General features: G+C 44.2%; 1 protein-coding gene across 3 annotated transcripts in view; it reads right to left on the bottom strand.

Annotated features, from left to right (window-relative positions):
* Nucleotides 1-18677, bottom strand: part of Ncapd3 (non-SMC condensin II complex subunit D3) — an 81355-nt gene extending 62678 nt beyond the window's left edge. For 2 of the 3 annotated variants that reach the window (XM_057766388.1, XM_057766389.1), the window contains exons 1-7: nt 18609-18677; nt 18053-18414; nt 7325-7479; nt 2725-2887; nt 1721-1905; nt 240-410; nt 71-132 (exon numbers count right to left, since the gene is read on the bottom strand). In XM_057766388.1, coding sequence (XP_057622371.1) covers nt 71-132; nt 240-410; nt 1721-1905; nt 2725-2887; nt 7325-7479; nt 18053-18140 — 824 coding nt within the window. In that variant the 5' untranslated portion in view covers nt 18141-18414; nt 18609-18677. The remainder of the gene's footprint in view (nt 1-70; nt 133-239; nt 411-1720; nt 1906-2724; nt 2888-7324; nt 7480-18052; nt 18415-18608) is intronic. The other variant, XM_057766390.1, reaches the window with a different exon arrangement.
* Between the last annotated feature and the right edge of the window lie 67 nt (nt 18678-18744).

The following is an 18744-nucleotide window of genomic DNA, read 5'->3' as shown; positions in this document are numbered from 1 at the left end:
TTAGAGTGAAATAGCACTTCAGTTCTGAAAAAAATCTCTACATCGCCATGTTTCAAGATTAAGGACTCACCTGGTTTGTGAAAGAAGAAATTTATGAGGAATTGGCTCAAAATTAGTTAATGCAACAAACACCTGGAAGATAAGCACCCAAGAAAAGAGTGAGTTTCCTGTACTCGGTAAATACGAGCTATTACTACGTTTTTTGCAGTTAGCCACAAGTCTTGGGGATTTTCACTTACCTCTATACAAGTTTGTATACACTGTGGCTTTTCTTTAAGGGAAAACTTGGGAAGAAGCCTTAAAAAATTCTTTAGAAGATTAAATATGGCATTTCGTATTTGACAAAGGTCCTGGGCAGAAAAATAAATTTCCTCTTCCTCCTCCTCTTCCTCGCCTGAAAAGTCATCCTCCTGGACCATGGAAAATATACAAGGGGCTGTGATGTTGTCTCACGTGCCTGTCCCATGGTTCCATTAGCCCAAATGAAGCCAGTCATAGCTGGGCTCATCAGATGATCTGACTTTGACGTGGTCCTTGTGTGGGTCTTGGTATCAAAGGCCACAGTGATTTGCACTAGAATGAATACTATAGTTCCTTTAACTTTGTATGTGTGTGTGTGCGCGCATGTGCTGACAGTCCTGTAGTGTGTGTGTGTGTGTGTACATGTGCCGACAGTCCTGTAGTGTGTGTGTGTACATGTGCTGACAGTCCTGTAGTGTGTGTGTACATGTGCCGACAGTCCTGTAGTGTGTGTGTGTGTGTGTGTGTTCATGTGCCGACAGTCCTGTAGTGTGTGTGTGTGTTCATGTGCCGACAGTCCTGTAGTGTGTGTGTGTGTGTGTACATGTGCCGACAGTCCTGTAGTGTGTGTGTACATGTGCCGACAGTCCTGTAGTGTGTGTGTGTGTACATGTGCCGACAGTCCTGTAGTGTGTGTGTACATGTGCCGACAGTCCTGTAGTGTGTGTGTGTGTGTGTGTTCATGTGCCGACAGTCCTGTAGTGTGTGTGTGTGTTCATGTGCCGACAGTCCTGTAGTGTGTGTGTGTGTGTGTACATGTGCCGACAGTCCTGTAGTGTGTGTGTGTGTGTACATATGCCGACAGTCCTGTAGTGTGTGTGTGTGTACATGTGCCGACAGTCCTGTAGTGTGTGTGTGTGTTCATGTGCCGACAGTCCTGTAGTGTGTGTGTGTGTGTGTGTACATGTGCTGACAGTCCTGTAGTGTGTGTGTGTACATGTGCTGACAGTCCTGTAGTGTGTGTGTGTGTACATGTGCCGACAGTCCTGTAGTGTGTGTGTACATGTGCCGACAGTCCTGTAGTGTGTGTGTGTGTACATGTGCCGACAGTCCTGTAGTGTGTGTGTGTGTACATGTGCCGACAGTCCTGTAGTGTGTGTGTGTGTGTACATGTGCCGACAGTCCTGTAGTGTGTGTGTGTACATGTGCCGACAGTCCTGTAGTGTGTGTGTGTGTACATGTGCCGACAGTCCTGTAGTGTGTGTGTGTGTACATGTGCCGACAGTCCTGTAGTGTGTGTGTACATGTGCCGACAGTCCTGTAGTGTGTATGTGTGTACATGTGCCGACAGTCCTGTAGTGTGTGTGTGTACATGTGCCGACAGTCCTGTAGCCCTGGCAATCCTGAAACTATGTAGACAAAGGTAGTCTGTGTATCACCATACACAGCTTGGAAATGTCACTTTATCCCACCTGCTTACCTGATTATCTTCTTTCCTAGGCGGTTTTCCTCTTTTTCTGCCTCTCCTATGATTATCCTTAGAACTCCTGAAGTGTTCCTTTTTTCTTTTTTGACTCAAGTTAGATTCTTGAGGCCAGCTCTTCTTTAGAATCTGAATACACTTGTCAAACATCACAGGGTGGAATACTTGATTGACTACACTGCCTAGTCATCAGGAACATAGAATGTGCATGTTAGGTTTTGTTTTTTGTTTTGTTTTAAAGATAGGGCCTTGCTAACTTAAAATTCATAAACCTCCTGTTTCATCCTTTGGAGTGCTGAGATTACAGGCATGCAACTCACTCCATCAGTGTAAGCAAGTTAGGTTTGTCTTAAAATATGTATATTAGGCGAGGGAGATGGCTTAATGTAAAAACACATGCTCTGTAAGGATCCCCAGCTTCTACTTAAAAGCTGGGCGGCATAATAGTCTGCCTGTAATTCCCCACACACACAGATAGGGATCCCTAGGACAAGTTGCTAGCTAGCTAAACTGACCAAAATTGATGAGGAACCACAAGCTCTGGGATCAGAGATATCCTGTCTTAATAGAGTGGGGATCTATGAGGTCATATGAAGCTAACTTCAGGCTTCATACACATGTGGACACATTTATCATAAGCATTCAAACACACACACATGTGCACACACACATACACACAATATGCATTAACAACAGATGCAAAGTTTAAGAAGCAAGAGATGGCCTTTCCATCTGACCCTGAGGAACTGGTGAGGCTTCAGTAAAAATGTGTCATTTTCAACTTCAGTCCTAGAACAGGGTAAAAAGTATATAATAACTGCTCTGCTGTATGGGTTAGGAACTAAGTGAAAAGTCTGCACATGTTCAATACAGAGCCAATCATCACAGGCTTAAGAATATACACAGTATCAACAACATAACATTTTCAAGTATTTTTTCCATTCAACTGGTTGCATATAAACGTGGAACCTATAAACACTGAGGGCCAGATGTATACATACCTGGTATTTCTAGTAGCAAAAAATAGAGGCCAGCAGCATGAAGGCCATATTCTCGATATTGTGCACTGGCATCTTTTTTATGTGCTTCCTGGACGAAGTGACAGAATAACGCCACCAGTGTATTAATGGAAATTTTATTCTCAGTGAAGAAGGTCCAGATGCTCTGGGAGGAGAGTGCAAATCACAAAAGTCAGTAACTAGATGAACTGGAAAAAGCCTACTGTTATTTACAAGGACCTAGCCTCTCAACAGAGACGCGAGGAGTGCAGCTGCACTGCAGTGCCTGCTTAGCATGCTCAAGTCTTGGGCTGGATCCTTAGCAACACGTGTGCACGATACACTAAGTATAAATGTCTGCCAAAGAGACAGAAACAAAAAACTAAGGTGTTCTGGTCTGACTCTGAAACACCACCACGAGTCTGTGTGTTGTTTGTTCCTAGCTGCTGGTGCCATACTGTAAGGCTGTGGAAGCTTTAGGGTAGAGATTGGCAGGCAGAAGTAGGTCCCTGTAGCAGGCTTTTAGGGTAGAGATTGGCAGGCAGAAGTAGGTCCTGTAGCAGGCTTTTGAACATTACAGCCCCGGCACAGTTTGCGACCATCTCTGCTTCAGAGTCCACAATGATGAAAGACGTACTCTAGCTTGTTTTCTGCTGCTGTGTAAACATCGTAACCAAAATCAACTTGTGGGGAGGGGAGTTTATTTTGTTTATACTTCCAGGTCATAATCCATCACTGAGGGAAATCAGGGCTGGAACAAGAATAGAAACTGAGGAAGAAGTCTTGGAGGAATGTTGCTTACTGGCTAGCTCTCTGCCCTCTGCTCAGCTAGCTTCTTTTTTTTTTTTTAGATTTATTTATTTATTATGTATACAGTATTCTCAGTATTCTGTCTGCATGTATGTCTGCAGGCCAGAAGAGAGCACCAGATCTCATTACAGATGGTTGTGAGCCACCATGTGGTTGCTGGAAATTGAACTCAGGACCTTTGGAAGAGCAAGTAGTGCTCTTAACCACTGAGCCATCTCTCCAGCACTCAGCTAGCTTCTTATACAGCTACCCTACATAGTTATGGTATCAGTCACAGGGAACTGAGCCCTCCTATATAAACTAAAATCATGAAAATACTCCACAGACAAGCCTACAGCATTGGTTCCTTCCCAAGTCCATCACATGTATGCACAACCACATAGGCCTTGAGCATCTTTTCAAAAAACAAAGGCTAACAAAATATCAAAATTCAGGAAATCAGACTGCATTTCTGCCTTCCTTCAAAAGATAGGGCAGGCCGGGTGGTGGTGGCGCACGCCTTTAATCCCAGCACTCGGGAGGCAGAGGCAGGCGGATCTCTGTGAGTTCGAGGCCAGCCTGGTCTACAAGAGTTAGTTCCAGGACAGGAACCAAAAAGTTATGGAGAAACCCTGTCTCGAAAATCCTAAAAAAAAAAAAAAAAAAAGATAGGGCAAAAATCAGGGCATGTAGCATATACCTTTAACCGCAGCATTCTCAAGGCAGAGGCAGGTGAACCTCTAAGTATGAGGCCAGCCTGGTCTACATAGTGAGTTCTAGGATAGCCAGACTAAATGGTGAGATTCTGCCTCAAAAACAAACAAACAACCAGAGACAGTAACAAAAAAGATAGGGTAAGGGATAGGCAAAGCTGCAGAGAAGCCACGCTACACAGCACAAACTACTTTACAGACAAACTGGACATGATGGTATGTCTAGAATCTCAGTACTTGGGAGGCTGAAGCAGAGGACCGAATTTAAGGCCAGCCTGGAGTGCACAGCAAGTTCCTGCCGGAGAAGAAGAAAAAGGGGGAGGAAAAATCCTTTTGTTTGTTATTTCCTGGACAGTTATATTCTACTCCAAAGGCATTGGGCACCTCCACGGACTGTACTATCCAGTCACCAGAACTCTGCTACTCCAAAGGCACTGGGCACCTCCACGGACTCTATCTAGTCACCAGAACTCTGCTACTCCAAAGGCACTGGGCACCTCCATGGACTCTACCTAGTCACCAGAACTCTGCTAGTGGCATCACCTCAGCAGAGGCAATCCCATGGCTGCTATCTAGATGGCCTTCACACCCATCACTGACCACTCTCCTGTGGCCTTACTCAAGAGCTCCCCATTCCTATGTCCTCTTCTTGCCCTACCTAGTATGAGCTTTCTCACGTCTACTCACACCCTGATCTGGAACATTTTGCTCTTACCTTCTGGCTTTGTGATCTGCATTTCTAACTACCAGTCATGCCTTTCAAGGATCTTCAAACATAATCTCACCGTGGCTAAATCCTCTTCGTAGTAGTGTTGTTCTAGGGTTTTACTGGCAGTACTGGGAACTGAACCTAAGGGCCCATGCACACCGGGTGAGTACTGTGCCACGGAGCTAAGGTCCCAGCCCTTCTTTCTTATCTCATACACAACTTGGCAGTTTATTCTATCTAAAAATCCTTTCCTGTTTTGAGCTTTCCTTACCAATTTCCACAACTAACCTACAGACCACACTATTAGCACTCAGTATATACTACCCCAGCAGTTTCTCAAGGAATCTCATGGTGCAGTTTTTCACACCGAGTCTGCCTATGGGGAAGAACATTTGTTCTAAACAGATCTACTCATGCCGTAAGTTAATAAATGCATGCTACTTAAAATAGAACCTCATACATAATCATGCCTTATTAAGTTTACCACATTCCACAGGTGAAGCCCATTTATGCTGGCTAGTTTTATATTATCTTGACATAAGCTAGAGTTAGTTGGGAAGAGGGAACTTGAACTGAAAACTTGTCCCCACTAGACTGGCCTGCAGGCAAGCTTATGCAGCATTTTCTTGACTGATGATTGATGTTGGGGGGGGGGCCCAGGTTGCTGTGGGCCGTGCCATCCCTAGACTGGTAGTCCTGATGCTGTAAGGTAGGCTGAGCAAACCATGGAGCAAGTCAGTAAGCAGCACTCCTCTGTGGCTTCTGCTCCAGGATCCCGCCCTGACTTTCCTCAGTGATAGACTGTTATTCCAAAGTGTAAGATGAAATAAACCCATCCCCTACAAATTGCTTTGGGTATGGTGCTTTATCAAACCAAAAGAGATCTAATTAGGATACCATTAAAAATTACCTGTAATCTTTTCTCAGTTTAACTTACTCCTATGTCCACATGATTAGAAATTCTGAATGCCATCCATAGCACACTGTCATAATTCTAAACATTCCTTACATATTCCCACTATACCTCCACCCTAACCCTCTCTTCTAAAGTACTCAATGGAATGCTTAGCATTACTCTAAAGGAATGTTTAGATGATTTATTCTTGAGCAGTCCTATCTGGCCTGGAACTGCAACCTGCCTCTGCCTCCTAAACTGATATCAGAGCTGTGCATTATCACATCTAGGCTATATTAAGGTCTTCTTATTCTGTTTCTTAGCCTTTTGGGTTTCTTTTTTTCTCCCTTAAAACACTTTGTTAAATTACATTTATGTGGTTTGTGTGTGTTTGTGTGTATGTGTATGTGAACACTTATGAACAGATCACACAGCACATGTATGAGGGTCAGAGGGCAATTACAGGAGGTGGTTCTTTCATTCAATCACATGGGTCCTGAGAATCAAACTCAGGTTGTTAGGAATGGTAATAAGCACCCGTCTTTAACTGCTGAACACTGAGCATCCAGCCCTCTTACTGGCCCTTCTGGTGTTTGAGACATGATCTTCTCTATAACCCAGGCAGACCTTAAATTTACAGCAACAATCAATTCTCTGCCTCATCCTCCCAAGTACAGGGATTACAGGTATGTGCCACTATGACAGCTTATTTATGTTTATTTTTATTTATTTTTTTAAGACAGGGTCTCACTATATAGCTCAGGATTTCCTGGAATTCCCTATATAGACCAGGATGGGCTCGAACTCACAAAGATCTGCCTGCCTCTGTTTCCTGAGTGCTAGGACTAAAGGTGTGTACCACCATACTTGGCTGACCTTTTTTAAAAAAGTTAATGATCTCAACATCAACAAGCACACAGAGGCTGGAGAGATGCCTTAGTAGGCATAGCACTTGGCTCACAAAGCATGAGATGCCCGAGCTCGGACTCTCAGATAGCAGAGACAGGCAGATTCCTGAAGATGACTGGCCAGCTAGCCTAGACTACTCAGCAAACTTCCAAGTTAGCGAGAGACTACTAACTAACTCAAAGGAAAATGTGGAAGGCATCTAAGAAGCAGGACTAAGCTGCACTCTGACAGCTGTGACCTCCACCAGCACAGGAGGCAGAACAATGTTCAGGCCGAGGCCACATGTAAACCACCAACTACTTACTGCTTCAATACAAGCTTCCTTGAACTGTTGTTTCACTCTCGTGGCCTTTTCACTTGGTTTCACCTTTAAACTGCTATTGTGAAAAGGTGGTCATGTCTTGAAAACAAAAATCACAACTAGGGCCTCAAACTTTTTGGAGCAAAGCTACTAGGACAGTCTGATGAACAAAGTACAATTTTCACAATACTCTGACCCTGAAAACTATTTTTAATTTAAACTATAATGACTCTCATCCACTGCAACACATAAAAATGGGTCGCTTGATTGCCTTCTTATAGTTTTACCTCTAGAGATCCGTTTTCTTCAGCAGCAAAGGGGAAAAGACTCCCATAGAGTGATGTGAATGCATCTATTCCATTCTCTAAGATCTCTGCTACTATGCTGGGATCCAAAGGCTCAGTCTCTGTGAAGTCCAGTTCCCACACTGAGTTCACCCATTCTTAGGAGAAAATGGAGTAAAATTAGTAAATGCTCTCAAACAAGTAAAAAACAATCACCTTTAGATGTCATGTATATTCTAGAAAAGTCACTATTCACATATATGACCACAGCCATACAGGTGTCATATGTAATAAAAGGAAAGACATCATGATTAAGGAAGCCTTTTGTAATGTAAGCATGATTTTCAGGAGTAATCCAGGCACTGAGGCAGGGGATTATCACAAGTTCAAAGCCTACCCAGAGCCACATAGTGAGTTCTAGAAGAAACAGAAATGCTCAGCAAGTCCCTGTCTCAAAAGTCCAAAAGGACCAGGTTTGATGACAAACACCTTTAATGCCAGCACTCAGGATACAGAGGCAGGAGGATCTCTGTGAGTTAGAGGCCAGCCTGGTCTACAAAGCAAGTTCTAGGACAGCCAGGGCTACACAGAGAAACCTTATCTCAAAAAAAAAAAAAAAAAAAATGGTTCACAGCCATCTCTATCTCCAGTCCCAGGGGATCTGACACCCTCTTCTGTAGGCACCAGGCATGCATGTGGTACATAGATATATATGCAAGCAAAATATTCATTTACATAAAATAAACGTAAATCTAGAAGAAAACATGTTTTAGATGTAACAGCTTCAGGAAATTGTTCTTGAACAAACTTAAGTGATCAAGTTTTCTTGTGAGCGCCACTGAGAAGACACAAGCATCACAGAGAGCATCAGCCTCTTCTCTGTGAAAATCTCATAAACACGGTAATAAACCCAAATAAAACATACACCATTTCACTGTGCTCTTGGACAATAAAGTCTTATGTCAAAGCAGAGAAACCACTTCCTAAAACGTCTAGAAGATACATGCTGGGCTCCTACAAAAATACTGAGTGACTCCCAAGCACAAAATAAGAATGTGTGTCTAAGAGACAGCAACACAGCCTTCCTGGGACATTCCTCAACACACTGCTCTACCTAAATTCAATTTTTCTAAGCAGCTATTCCTCAACCCCATCTAAAATTTGGACCAGTTAAGTTCGTGACTATTTCTATCTCAAATTATTAGTCAGGAATATCTTTAAATTAATATTCTTTGTAAGTTCATCATCACTTGGGAGGACACTTAGGAGGAACTTGGACAGAGCATGAATATAAAGACAGAACTAGAGATGAGGGCTCCCTTTCACTTCATGGTTCTCAGTATCACACTACGCTCAGCAAATTGGAAGTCTCCTCAGAGTACAATCTGTCCATCATCTTCTGTACACTGGAAGTTTCAGTAGCCCAAGTCCTCTGCACAGCATTCCTTCCAAAGGCACACAAACTGTCTGAAAGAAGACACAGTGGGGCTGGGAAAGCAGATCAGTCAGTGGTAAAGGGACAGCCACAAGCAAGACTGGGTCCAACGCCCAGAAAACTGAAGACTGCGGCCAAAGCTCTCTGAACATGCAGCAATGTTTCAGTGCTTATCATAGGAGGTAGCTCGATACCATCACTAGCATCAGCTCAAATTTCGAAGGCAATGACTGGACCTGGTTTCAGAATCTTAGGAGTATCAGTATGACTTAAGTCATATCACTTCTAGTATTCTTGAGTCTCTACTTCATCTCTAAGATGTAATAACACCTACTAATTACACAGAAAGTATTTTGGTAGTAGTGGTAGCAGTTTTTAGGTTTTTTTTGTTGTTGTTGTTGTGTTTTGAAACAGGGTTTCTCTGTGAAGTCCTGGCTGTTCTAGAATTTATTCTGTAGACTAGACAGGCCTCAAATTCAGAGACTGACCTGCCTCTGCCTCCTAAATTCTGGGATTAAAGGCATCCACCACCACTCAGCCTAACAGAAGTGTTTTACTGGAAGCATTTGGATATTAAACAGGTAAAGTACCCCCTCAAAAGGTGGGTAGTGGTGAATATGAGCAATATACATGATATACATGTAGGAAAAGGTCTTAATAAAATTCAACCTTTTGTAAACACATATATTGATAAATAAAAACTAAAAGGGTTGGAGAGATGACTCAGTAATTAAGAGTACTGGATGCTCATCTAGAGGACCTAGCAACCACACAGCGGCTCACAATTCTCTGTGAATCCAGTCTTAGGGTACCCAACACCCTCTTCTAGCCTATGTGGGCAGTAGGCATGCATGTGGTGTACAAACACACGCACACGTGGCAAAATAGCTGTACACATAAAAATAAAGATTGAAAAAAGAAAAGCACTCTGGTGTCAAGCACCCTAGTTCCCATAAACGACTCTGCTCCTATTTAATTTTAGATTGCCATCAAATCATTTCATTTCCCATCTAATTCAAATCACTCCTCATCTAATTTTTTAGCTGCAAAATGGAGATAACTCCTGTTTTGCTGACTTAAGACTAAAGAGGAAAAATACCCCTCAACACACAAAGAAAGCCTACTGAATTTTGAGTCATATAGGAAAATGCTAGTACGCTAACTTGACCACTGAGTCACAGCTAACCTTTTCATTACTGGCACTACACCATTTTTGGGAAAGATAATGTGCATAAAAGACCAAAATATGTACTAGCTACAAACAAAACTTTCTATAAAACAACTATATTTTTTAATAATGCACGAGTCAACATAGTAATAGATAATGTATGTACAACACTGAAGAGTAAACAGGAAATATAACTGGTAGTGAGGGGAGAGATGGAGGGACGATGGCTTCTCAACTGGACATGAACACAGGAGGGCACAAGGGAAATAAGTGCAGAAAGACAGAGGATATGGTAATAAGGCATGGGGCAAAGGAAATAGATGTTTGGACTCTGAGTTGAGAGAGTCAGAATCAGCATTAGTATTTGTTCATCAGGTACTACACACCAGGCAGTAAGTTCCTCTGTACAAAAGCCCTCTTTGATAGTATAAACTACATCTGGCAGATGAAGAAACTGGGGTTTATAGGGCTAAACAATTTGTCCAATGGTAGCTAAAACAACAAACAACAACAACAAACTAACCAAAGCATCTCTGATGCCAAATGTTGACAGAGGTTTCTGTCCTGACCAGTCCCGCAGCCGTTCAATCCCAAAGTAACACACAGAGGTCTATATTAATTACAAACTGATTGGCTGATTAGCTCAGGCTTCTTATTAACTCTTATATCTTACATCTTAGCCCATAATTCTTGTCTGTGTTAGCCACATGGCTTGGTACATTTTATTAGTGAGGCATTCTCATCTTGCTTCATCTGTGTATGGGTGACGACTGCAGACTGAGCCTTTCCTCTTCCCAGAATTCTCCTGTTCTCATTGCCCCACCTATACACCCTGCCTGCCTACTGGCCAATCAGCATTTTATTAAAGCAATACAAGTGACAAATCTTTACAGGGTACAAGATCATTGTCCCACAGCAGTCAAAGGTAACATGTGCTAGAAAAGCAGACAGAAGAGAAGAGAGGAAGTTCTGTGGCACGAGGGCCAGCCCTGGGCCAATGGAGGAAGAGTCCTACTCTCATTTGCTCTCCACTGAATCCTGCTTCCTGGCCTCACGGGCAGCATCTCTCCATCTGTCACACATGGCTACTGAAAGGGTCCCAAGTCACAAGCTACTCCACTCCCTGCATACTTACTGTGAGGGAAATGATGGAGGAAGGTCATTGGTTAATAAAGAAACTGCCTTGGCCCATTTGATAGGCCAGCCCTTAGGTGGGTGGAGTAGACAGAACAGAATGCTGGGAGGAAGAGGAAGTGAGCTCAGACACCATAGCTCTGCTCTCCGAGGCAGATGCGATGAAGCTCCGACCCAAGATGGACGTAGGCTAGAATCTCCCTGGTAAGTCACCACCTCGTGGTGCTACACACATTAATAGAAATGGGCCAAGCAGTGTTTAAAAGAATACAGTTTCCGTGTAATTATTTCGGGGCATAAGCTAGCCAGGCAGCCGGGAGCTGGCGGCAGGAACGCTGCCCGCAGCTCCTACTACAGGGGAACATGGACGCAGTGTAAGCTCCGGAAGGGGTAATTACACACACACTGAACAAGATTAAAACTTCTTCACACAGACCACTGGGAAGAGAAGCGTGAGCAGCAGTGCTGCGGGTGGGCCAGGCTGCCAGGAGGAGAAGTGTGAGCAGCAGAAGCCTGGACAACAGCAGTGGTCTCCAGAAGTTATCTGACCACCAGGGCCTCAGCCTCAACAAGACCAGAAAGAATGACCATCTGAATCTTGGGCCCATAGGTACCCAGAGGAATGATCACCATAGGCTCTCCTCTTCCTACACCTGAAGGAGCCATCAATGGAGGCATAGCTCTCAACTACACTAATTGGAGGAAAAGGGACAGGCCCCAAAACACAGGCTCCACATATTCCGATTGGAGGAAGAGATGGGTAGACAACAGGTTAACAATACATTCAACAACATAAAGAGTAATACAGCCACGAAACACTTAAAACGGTATTGATAAAAGCTGACTGCATGCTTGTTTGTTTTCAGCCATAGCAGGAAAAAAGTTGTGCTGTTTTATTTAAAATACCGGTTTTCTGGGCCGTCCGGCCAGAGCAAACTCTGACTTTCAAGCAGGTGGTCCTGACTTCGGAGCTTTTGAGTGTTCCTTAATACTGTTGCAGCTTGCTTGCTGGCAAGGACCTTGAAATATTGTAGAGTTACAGGGCTCTGGCGGGTACTTCAGCCACAAGGCGGAATGGCAGAAAGCTAAGGAATGGGCTGGATCCAGCCATCAAAGCCACGGCTTTAATCCTACCCATTATTGCTCAGTAATTTAAAGGCTCGTGTGGTCAGAAAAAGAGAGAGATACAGTAAAGAGAGATTCAAAGACAAAGAAAACCTTTAAATGATTTACAATGTGCTTAAAAATATATGCAGGCTAAATGTTAAAGTTCTTAAAAGTAAAAATGGAAGAAAGAAAGTAGTTGGGTGTGGTAGTACACACCTTTAATCCCAACACTTGGGAGGCAGAGGGAGATTGACCTCTGTGACTTCAAGGTGTGGTAGCACACGCCTTTAATCCCAATGCCTGGAAGGCAGAGACAGTTGGATCTCTGAGAGGTCAAGGACAGTCTGGTCTACAGAGTTATTCCAGGTCAAAGATACAGAGAATCTGTCTCAAAAAGCAAAAAAGTAAAAATAAACAAAATAGAGGGTAAAATAAAGCACACAAAGATGGAAAATACACAGAGAATTTTGATACTGTATGCTATTATGCTCTGTTTGAATTGTTTGAATGCTGAGGAAGAAGCAACAGCTGCTAAAAGATATTTGTTTATAAATGCTACTGAACTAATCCAACATAGATATTTTAAAAATACCTTGACTCCAGAATTTGGATCTAAGGATATGATACTTTGGAAAAGAGATTCTTCTTTTGTTTTCACAGACGATGACACCCTGCGGATTGCTTCCATGCCAATATGGTATGATTAGACCACGCCCTCCTGAAAGGTTGCTGTGAACACCTTCAAAAAATTACTTCACTCAATTGACAACTGAGATGAACCTAGCACACAGGTTATACCCTGAAATATCTGATTAACAGCACCCCCATTCAGCAGGAAGCAGTTTGGAGAGAAATAACTACGTCCATATTCCCAAATATTGTTTATAAATGTTCTTTTACATTTAAAGGGGGATATGATATAGGTATGAATAATTTGCATTAGTATAGATTTTGCTTTAGTGATATAATTTTAAGGTCAATTTTGTTATATGTATATGTATTTCTGATCTTGATTAAGGTATTGTGATTGTATAGTTCATTTAAAAATGTAATGTATAATTAGGAAATATAGGTTAATAGATAATCATCTATAATAGTCAAGTTTGTAGTCATGTTAGATTTTCTAGATGTGCATAGATGTATTTTAGATAGGCATTCTTCATATCTTTCAAAGATTATAGAATATGGAATTTTAAATGTTTTAATAACTTAGGGTTTTTCATGACAATGAGACATGCCTGCTCCTGGCAGCACCAAACTACTTCAAGAGGAAGATGGGCATCGAAGAGGCTCCTTATGGAGTTTGATAGCTATTTGGGCAAGAAACTGCTCTTGCCTGGACTATTCCATAAACTGGACAGAGAGAACCCTCAGAGAGAGGACTGCTGAAATTGCCTAAAGGTGAGATGATCTTTTGGGGTTCCTGATTCATGAAAGAGTCTGCGAGACATTCTACAGGACACAGCAGATAGTGACTGATCTGCCTTTGAAATTTCCTGCTTCATGGAAATGTCTCTGGATACTATGGACCTGTAGGCCGAAGATGGATGCCTCAAAGGTACAGAGGAACTTTGGGTGACTGTCCAGGCAGTGAGATGTCTCTGTGATTCTAGAATTTTGTAAGTTGCTTACTTCTCATTTACTTGGGTAATATTATATCCTTCTGGAGTCTTTGATGGAGTTAAAGAATAGATAGTTATAGTTTTCCTTAGTTATAATAAAGATAAAATAGATGTAAATATTGTAACCGTAATTCTTACTTGATAACTGTTTTGTTATATGTAATTTTGCTATGTTAAAGTTAAAGCCTTCCTTTTTTGTTTAAACAGAAAAAGGGGAAATGATGGAAGAAGGTCATTGGTTAAATAATAAAGAAACTGCTTAGCCCTCATAGGTTAGAACATAGGTGGGTGGAGTAAACAGAACAGAATCCTGGGAGGAAGAGGAAGTGAGCTCAGATGCAGGGCAGCTCCTCTCAGAGGCAGATGCGATGAAGCTCCGACCCAGGATGAACATAGGCTAGAATCTTCCTGGTAAGCGCATCTTGGGGTGCTACACACATTATTAGAAATGGGCTAGTCCAGGTGCGAGAGTTAGCTGAGAAGAGGCTAGATATAATGGGCCAAGCAATGTTTAAAAAAATACAGTTTGTGTGTTGTTATTTCGGAGCATAAGCTAGCCAGGCGACCAGGAGCTGGGGTGGCAGGAACACAGTCCGCAGCCTACTACAGACCAGGCTGGCCTTGAACTCGCAGAGATCCACCTGCCTCTGCCTCCCGAGTTCTGGGATTAAAGGCGTGCACCACCACCATCCAGCTCATAAATGCCTTTTAGGTATAAAGCAAAAAATAACGAGCTTACAGTCTGAAACCCCAGAGAACATAGACAACAAACAAGACCCTAAGAGAAATATACATAGATCTGTCTAGGAAAGGAGAAAAAAATAAGATCTACTGAGTAAATTGGGAACATGGGGTACATGGGGGAGGGTGGAAGGAGGGTGTGGAGAATGTATAGCTCAATTAAAAACAATTAAAAATCCCTTTTCACATGCACTACTCTATCATTAACGCCTTCAGCAAACCGTGGGCTCGGCTCTTACAGCCTTGCAGAGGCCCAGAAGCAAGAATTGGGCTTCCTAAGCCGGGCGATGGTGGCGTACGCCTTTAATCCCAGCACTCGGGAGGCAGAGGCAGGCGGATCTCTGTGAGTTCGAGACCAGCCTGGTCTACAGAGCTAGTTCCAGGACAGGCTCCAAAGCCACAGAGAAACCCTGTCTCGAAAAACCAAAAAAAAAAAAAAAAAAAAAAAGAATTGGGCTTCCTATCAATTTTTCCCCTAGGAATTCTCACTTGACACAGACCTTACACTTGCTTTCCAGTGATTGCGATAGGCCACATAATCTGTCTTCCCTCCTTTCCAGTCCCTCCTGAGGGTTTCAGCACCTTCCATATCTGATTTACATGTCCCCAGTGTATATGCCAGGCTGTCACTAAGACATAACGTAGCCTTTGAGTCCATTCCCTAAAGTGGGATACCTTGCTCATCCTTCATGTAGCGGGGAGGGCTTGGTCTTGCCTCAACTTAATGTTCCAGGCTTTGTTGACTCCCCATGGGAGACCATACCCTTTTGGAAGAGTGGATGGGGGAAGGGCTGGGGGAGGAAGGGAACGAGCAGAGGGGAGATAGGAAGAACTGTGGTTGATATATAAAATGAATTAAAAATTTAAAAAAATACCTACTTTATAGCCTCTCCTGTCTCTACAAGATCATGCCTTACTATGGGGTCAGCAAAGACACTGAAGTCCCATACCAGGCCTGCAGTCTGCGGTCTCAACACCCCATGAACCTATATGACCCAAAGATCTGGGCATCCTACACTTCTCTGATGCTCAGTTTCTTCACTAATTCCTTGTACTGTCATCTTCCAGTCCCTGATAGTTAGGGAGACTTGGGCCAGTGTCAGTCAAGAGTGTCCACCGGCTTGTGTGAGCCAGTCTCTCAGGAACTACTTCCTTTGTATTACCTCAGGCTATGTAGCCTTTGTCTCAAGGAGGGAGAGCAATTTTATTTCTCAGTATCTAAGCTTCAGCACACTCAGATGCCATCTGCTTGCTCCATGTCCCACAGCCTCACGAGCCAGGCTGTGAGAGGCTTCTTCATTTCTTACCTAAGTCGTTCCCAGTTGAAGCAGTTTGGAGGAGAGTACTCCCTAATTATCAGGTACTTATGCTAGGCCATTATTAAGGCCTCCACTTTCATGCTGAATTATGGGTCACCTCGGCCCCGCTTCTTTGCACTAAAAATTAAACTGGAGGAGTATCTTTTCTCACGTCTCCCTTAGTCTCTCCTTGCTCTCTGATTTTTCCCACAGGTTCCCAGGTTTTAATGCTAGGAAGGGCTCTCTCTAGCACAGATTTAATTTGTACCCTATTCATTATGTCCCACTGCCAGCTGAAGCAGCAAGCCAATATACCTCCATCTCATCACATTTCCCCACCGTTCCTGAGTCTGAAGCAAACGTGAAAGGCAGCATCACGTGTTCTTTTCCACTGTAATTCCTCACATATGCAGTTTTTTCTCGGCAGACAGTGCCACTTCAACTGCAAGGACCAAAAAGCTGGTGCCTTAGCTGGCCTGTAATCCAGTTTTAAATGTGCTTGCTTTCAGACACTGCAATATAGTCTCTAGTTCATTCTCCATAGTCAGGGCATCCCCATCACTATAGCCTGCTTGTACAGTGAACTCTATCAAAAAGGTTTGCACTCATATCACATAGAGCAGTGGTTCTCAACCTGTGAGTCCCAACCCCGCTGGGGTGTGTGTGTGTGTGTGTGTGTGTGTGTGTCAAACGACCCTCTCACAGGGCTCACATACCAGATATCCTGCATATCAGATATTTACATTACAATTCATAACAGTAGCAAAATTACAATTATTAAATAGCAATAAAATAATTCTATGGCTGTGGGTCATCACAACAGAAGGAGCCGTATTAAAGGGTCACAGCATTAGGGAGGCTGAGAACCGCTACCATAGAGGAAGCCAGCCAGCCACTCTAGGACTGCTTTCAAGCATACTTCTACATTCAGCGTGGCCTCGGGTACCCATCTTATCACCAGATCGAAAGGGCACTAATAACCAAAGAAAAGATTCCGACTGATGGTGAGCCAACCGAGTTAGTTTACTGGAGTTACCGCCAAAAGCACAGGCGATGACCGGGCAGTCGCCTGACTTAAAAGCCCCACCGTGGCCCAAGCAAACGCTACAGCACTGCATTGCTACCCCACCTCCTGCATATCCTAGCACACCCCCTTGTTCAGGACGGCAAGCAGCTGGGTTAGGGCTGTATTAAGCTGGGAAGGGCAAAAGGGGGGTGGCTGGAACTTCCACTGGGAGTCTACAGATACCCTCCTCTCTTTCCCCTGGAGACAGTTATCCAGATTGCCTATGGGTAATCACAACTGCTCTGATGTCAAGATAGCAGAGGTCACATCACGCCTGCAGAACAGACTCCCACAACTCCTCTGCCACGGTAGGCCAATGATCTGGTCATCTATTTAGGAAACAAATGGGAAGGACCAAAAGATCTGACCCATGCAAAGCGGTACCCGCCAAGAAGGGATCACACGGGCTGCACAGGTGAGAGTGACAGCATCAGAAAGCAGTTAGGGTTCTCCTGCAATTGCCTTGGCTGGCTATGAGGACGCGGACCCGGACAGCCATCTTAGGGCTGGAGCTTGGATGTAGGGACAACAAGGGGCAGTGGGCATGAAAACAGAACTCCCAAGTTTGTGATTTAGCTGGTGCAATTGGCTGGCTTTTGGAATCTCGAATTCATTCGGACAACTAACGAGGTCTGCATGTGAACCACCTAGTTGAACAATATGATCACAAATTTTAAGAAAACAAAATTAGTCTGAATAAAGAGATTGGCTGTATAAAAACCTTCTGGAAATGGAAATAGTTAAGTCCAGGAAGACTTGGCAGAATTAGGGTGACAGATGGAGAAAACAGAAGCGATAGCAGCAGGAGAGGCCTACTACTAGCTTTTTAGGTTGCTGCTGTTTTGTTTTGTTCGTGCGACACTCCCTTTGTAGCCCATACCGACGGTCTTGAACTCCTGTCAATCCTCCAGCCTCGGCCTCCCACACGCTAGAACGGTTTAGCTCTCTTTTAAACAGTTCCTCGTTTGGACTGAGATTCCACGTACGTCTGACCGGCCACCACCCGGGTGAGACTGTCACAATCCTGGGGCTCACGGTCACTGCAGAGACTCAGCCTCCCCTTCCCCCACCCGGATCGGGCCGCGGGCTGAGACACCTCAGGCACTGCAAAGCACCCCAAGCCCTGAATGCAGAACTCGCGCCTGCGAGTCTGATCTCACCGAGGCTGAGATCCAGCGGACACCAAGGCTGCAGATCTCTCCCGAGATCCTGGAGCGCCATCGTGACCATGGAAGTACCGGCTCGCATCTGCTCCCGCGCGCGCTCCGAGACGTTTCTGCGGACCAGTCACAGCGTTCCGGATTTACAATCGACCAATCGCCGCGCCGGGTCGAGTTCGTAACAGAAGCCAATGGTCTGGGCCGTCCACGGCGTGCGCAAAAATGGGTGGGGCGAGGACTGGAAGCCAAACATGGCTCGTGGAGACTTTCCCTTAGCGTTCCAGTGCAAGTTGGCAGTCAGAACACCACTAGCGTTTTTTGTTACCGTCTTGTCCTTCTTATACGGCAGGAAACCTAGAGGCCTGTGGAGACAGGGCACTTCCTGTAATAGCAGTCACCTTTGCCCCTGCCGAGTGACACTCGGCGTATGTGTCAAACGTACCTTACCCGTCAGACAGCACGCAAACGTTGTTCATATTCAAATGTGAAGAGTATCCCGGAGTTTATCGGGCTAAGAAATGAAGAAAATGCAACCAAAGGTATTACAAGGACGCACCTGCAGTGCTAGGACTTTACGGAAAATCTGGGCCCGAAGTGCTACTGGAAAGAGGCCAGGGCCGCCATCTTCATTAAGGGAGAGACGAGCGGCCCTTTGGCACTGCACATGCGCAGATGAGCGCACCTCCTGGAGG

Source organism: Chionomys nivalis, chromosome 4 (assembly GCF_950005125.1).
Source record: "Chionomys nivalis chromosome 4, mChiNiv1.1, whole genome shotgun sequence".
Lineage (NCBI taxonomy): Eukaryota > Metazoa > Chordata > Mammalia > Rodentia > Cricetidae > Chionomys > Chionomys nivalis.
This window is presented reverse-complemented; position numbering and strand designations above follow the sequence as displayed.